The 5,100-nt window shown below is 44.0% G+C and overlaps 1 protein-coding gene across 1 annotated transcript in view; it reads left to right on the top strand.

Annotated features, from left to right (window-relative positions):
* Positions 1-4,218, top strand: part of LOC119903752 (thrombospondin-type laminin G domain and EAR repeat-containing protein-like) — a 42,270-nt gene extending 38,052 nt beyond the window's left edge. The window contains exons 15-17 of the mRNA XM_038719982.1: positions 1,403-1,581; positions 2,239-2,340; positions 2,418-4,218. Coding sequence (XP_038575910.1) covers positions 1,403-1,581; positions 2,239-2,340; positions 2,418-2,571 — 435 coding nt within the window. The 3' untranslated portion in view covers positions 2,572-4,218. The remainder of the gene's footprint in view (positions 1-1,402; positions 1,582-2,238; positions 2,341-2,417) is intronic.
* Positions 4,219-5,100: the final 882 nt, after the last annotated feature.

The following is a 5,100-nucleotide window of genomic DNA, read 5'->3' on the forward strand; positions in this document are numbered from 1 at the left end:
AGAGTCACAGCCGGCGGAGAACACGTTCACCTGCTGTTTACGCTGCGAGTGACGGATCTGATTTAGATCTCAGGCGGAATCAAACCTGCTGGTGTCCTCTTCATTTGTTAAATCCTTATGTAAGACAAATTCTCTCCGTTGGTCTCTAATTTATTAACAATCATAACTATTCATGCACAACATTTACTGACTGTAGGTTGTAGTGTTTACTCACACACTTTGCTCGTAAATCATTATTCCGGTTCGCATGTACCTATTTTTAGGGGCATGTGCGAGTGAAAGACTCTGGAGAGCCCTGCAGCACCAGCCTGGAGTCCTCATGCTTCAGTTATTCTTCTTCCACTTCTTTGCCGTAGACTTACAGTCACTGTTAGGCTACAGCCGATGTTCAACGTACTGCTTTACCCTTTTTTAGAAAGGTAGTAAATACAGGAGATTTACTGGAAAGTGTTTAAAGCGGAGGAGCCCAGGATAGAAAGGGGAGGAGCCCAGGATAGAAAGGGGAGGAGCCCAGGATGATACCGGTGAACACATTGATCGTTTCTGATTAAAGGCTCTGGGAATTTGAAAACAAACCATATGTAATATTTAAAACAACTCGACCTGGATCCCGTTTTGACTCCAAATAATAATAATAATAATAATAATAAAAATGCTAAAATGCTTGATTAAGTTGGTCGTGTTTTAACTTGCTACCGCCGCCCCTCAAAATATGAGGTGCGTTTGACTTAACATACGGCATGCTGGTTACAAATTGTGTCCGACTTTCGCCGCCGCTGCAAAACGTCACGTGACATTCAAACCTCGTGGGAGCAAGGCGGCTTGGATCCACGCTATTGCCTGGTCTGAGATCAGTGACTGAAAAATGCCGCGAATGTGTCCGACTTGACGGCGCCGTTTGTATTCCCCGCCCCTGCAGCTCACGTTAGACTACGACGTCGTCGGTGAAAGTCAGCCGCAGTCATTTCAAACACTCCTATTGGCTTTGCAAATATTGCAAGTAGCCGTAGAACTTGTTTGCGCTCCACGCTACGTTAGCTCTCCTAGCAAAGTGTCTGTGTGTACTGATGGGCTTCAAAGTGCATTTTAAAATTTGAATCATTACTTAGAGCCTTGCAGGGTCAAGCTCGCTCATACATCCAGGATCTATTGCATGCGCGCACTTCTGGTCTCCCTGAGGTCTTCAGGCCTCCGAGACCTTTTAACTGTTCCCAGAACAGGTTTTAAGAAAAGAGGTGATCACGCTTTCTGCGTGGAGCTCAGTAAATCAGGTTCTCTCTCCTGAACATGAGCAGAACATTTAATGGACATCTGAGCAGCAGTTGTTGAGATATTTCATCAGTGTTTTTAAAAAGTTACCCTTCTGAGTCTGAGTTCTCTGAGTCTGCTGCTCTCTCTGCAGACGGTGGGAGCGACAGACTGGGAGACGTTTGAGATCGACGGCAGGTTCTTTCTGGCCGTCGCCAACAGTCAGAAGGTTTTGGGCCGCGGTCCGAGTCTCTACAGCATCAACTCCACCGTGTACGAACTCAACACGCTCACACGGACCTTCATCCGCTTCCAGGACATCCTCACACACAGGTGACCGACCTGCGGATTCATATCCAGCTCACCTGTCTGACCGCCGCACTGGAGACGCATCAGACTGTTTTCTAATAATATCCTGGTTTTTGTTGAGCATAAAAACCCGGGTTCAGGATTCAGTAGGTGGTGTCTCCTGCAGTTAGCTCTGTTAAACAGCTCATGTTCATGTACTTTACATTTCCAGTCCAGGCCCTAAAATCCAGATGTTTCCAGCAGTTCCAGGGGAGTTTGGCAGCATTATGTTTCTATGATCAGCAGATCAACAAGTCTGGTTCATTCCCTACACTTTATAGCTTCACTTGTTGCTAACGCTACATTAACCGCTAGCTGCTGCTAACAGAGTAGCTGCTGTTACCAGCTGGCTCTGAACCAGCGGTCCAGAGCTTAGTGCTGATGTTAGAGGTGGAAACACCAACACCCCCCCGGAGCGCCGAGCTTCCAGTCCGTGCTGAATCAGCAACAGGACGGCTAGCTGCACGGCTAACTGAGTAGCTAGCAGCAGCTGCTGTTAGCAGTAGTTAGCGGCTAAAGTAACTGCTAACAAACAAACTCTGGAGGCAGAGCAGCCGGAGGAGGAAGGAAAAACCAGCCAATGTTTTCTCCGTCAGGGCTTCCCTCCACTGTGCTGTATTAATATGTTGTTGTTGTGTGCAGCGCTGTGGACTGGGAGTTCTTCACCATCGGAGAGGAGAAGTTCTTGGTTGTGGCCAACTCTCATGACGGCAGCTCGTACTCTCTGAACAGCGTGGTGTACAGGTTCGTACCTCCTGGAGGTCAGGGGTCAGACTTTGTGCGTTTGCAGGTCTTTACCTCTGCGTGTCTTGTGTTTTCAGGTGGCAGGGTTACGAGGGCTTCGTTCCGGTTCACAGTCTGCCGACGTTCGGCTGCAGAGACTGGGAGCACTTCAGCACCGACGAAGGCTCCTTCCTGGTCTACTCCAGCGCCACCTCCAGGCTCAGCAAGGTCTTCAGACTCAGGACCTACTGAAGGAAACTCCGTGCTGCAGCTGCAGAGCCTCTGAGGAGCTGCCTCTTTAGAAAGCAGAAAGTTCGACTTTACAGAGTTCCTCGCCTCCATCCGGGGCCTCAATCCAATCAAAACAACTTCTTGTTTACCTCCTCCTGAGTTTATTACAAATAAACATTTTGCTGTGATTTAGTTGCAGTAAACAGATCAAATGATGCCGATTTCTTAATAATATTGAGTCCTGCTTTGTCAACTCTGTCAGCAGGATGACGAGCAAACAACCGTTAAAATGCTTGTTTTCTGAATGGAGTTCAGATCGATCAGGGCTATGCTAACTTATTTTACAGTTAAGTACAACGATATTCAGGAGAAGCGATCACAGAGCAACTCGGTGACAGGTTGAGAAGCACGAGTGAATCCACAAAAATCACAATGAATAATTTCAATTAAATAAAAGCAGTTACTCTGAGCTCCTCCGGCTGGTAAACGCCTCCGTATAGAGCAGAATCCGGCCGGACTGCTCGCCGTCACTCAGCAGAGTATTTCTTTATATAAAATATGTTTTCAACTCACGGCCCGGCAGGAATTCGCGTCTGTTGGCGTCTTTGCATTGAGGTTGTGTGTAATCGCCCTCGCTGTGCGCTGTGTGGACGCACCTTCACATTCTGAGGTGCTTCACAGCTTCAGCCGGTGGAAGAAGATCCTGCTGGCGTTTTGTTCCAGCTGCGTGCTCCTCAGGGCTCATTTAGATGTGCTTATTTAAAAAGATCAGCTCGTGTTAAGCCCTGCTGAAGGGGACGGCGCCCTCGAGTGGTCATAGAAAACCTTTTCAATGAGAGAAAATGTTTTTGAAATGAGAAGGAAGGACAAAGAAGACGCAGTAACGCCTCTGTGACAGATTCTGCTCTGACACGCAGCTAATAAGCTACGACAGGTGCCACATGACGTTCCAGCCAATCAGAGCTCAGCTCTGTCAGGACGGCTTGTCGAAGCTGAACTTGAAAACTCTTCGCACAGCAAGATGCTCGTCCTTACAAAGGTTTATTTAAAACCGACTGAATTATTTTACACAGCTTTCAAATGGAAACAGAGTAAAATAAATTGGTTGGTTGAAATTAAATACATTATTATTTATTTTTACTGTACTGAAAGGCTTGAAGGTCACGTCGACTTTATCACTGTAAATTAAAACAAATCAGGTGCAAAATATAAATAAATCTGTATATAGACTCCTACAAAATAAAATGTTATATTGTTTGGAAAAGTTTTCTGACATTTTGTTACTGAAATAATCCTGATGTTTTTGGATCAAAGGATCCCAATCCTACTAAAAAGGTTTGATCCAGATCGCAGCCAGGACTGGATCAGGTGATCTGATCACATTTCAGAATCCTTTTTTTCTTTTGAACAACCCATTTTTCCAGATTTGATCCAATCCAATCAGATTACTCTTGAATCTGATCGTCATGTGATGCAGCGTCTTTCTGTAAAACCAAAGAAAAGCTTTTGTCCTGCAGGTCAGCTGCTGCAGATTAAAACTGAAAATTAATATTTCTGTATGTGGAGATTTGTTATGAAATACATTTAATAAAGTGTGTCTGAAATTATTAATGTTCATGAGTAAGATGAAAAATAAAACTATACACATAAACATGTGATATTAATGAATTACTTGTGTTGTGTTCGTTACCTAAGGCTGAATTTGTTATTCTGAATATGGTGGTTCATCTTGTTTTGCACGTCGGTCTGTTTCTTGCCGTTTCAAACATCCTGAGATGGAAATATAGATTTTGGTTGCCTGAACACTTGACTGTTTGAGACTGAGAGTTACAAAAGAAACGTGTCAGAGGGATGTTTTTAGTTACTCGTTGATATTTTGATTTATAAAATGAGAGGACATTTGACGTTGTTTACTGCTCCTCCTGGATTCTGCATCAGGACTCTGATCGGTTATAGATGAATGTGTCACACCAAATCCAGATTACCGGCGCTCTAAATGGGACTACAGATCACAGAGTCGGCTGTTAGCTACATGAAGAACAGCAGGTAGAAAATCCAGTGTGGAAACCAGAACACTTAAACAAACATCAGACTTCATCTGACCCACAGCCAATAAACAAAAACAAACAAATTAATTACATCATTTACAAATATATTGTGGATATTTTGAACGCACGTGTTAATTTAATTGTTTAATAGTCAAGAAAAGAAACATTCAGAGTTCTTTATTGTGAAGAGACCAGCGGATCTCAGGATGGGCGACTGATGATCGTTCCTACGTGATGAATAACAATACTTTCATCTGAACAACCCAATTTCAAGAGAAATCATCACGATCATTTACCTCATTGTTTAAAGCTTAAACATCTGTGTAACATTATAGAAATAACAGAAGAGCATAAAATGTCACCTTAAGCCACTTCCATTACCGTGTGCACTGAAATAAGAAAGCTGAATACGTACTTCATTGCATTTCTGTCAGTAGAGCCTCCTAAAAACTGCAGCTGGACCTTTAAACCCCTTCTTGAGACTTTTGTTACGGAGCCTTTC

This window comes from Micropterus salmoides, unplaced genomic scaffold (assembly GCF_014851395.1).
Source record: "Micropterus salmoides isolate LMB-PRFRI ecotype aquatic unplaced genomic scaffold, ASM1485139v1 Ms_hic_scaffold_15, whole genome shotgun sequence".
NCBI classification, from domain to species: domain Eukaryota; kingdom Metazoa; phylum Chordata; class Actinopteri; order Centrarchiformes; family Centrarchidae; genus Micropterus; species Micropterus salmoides.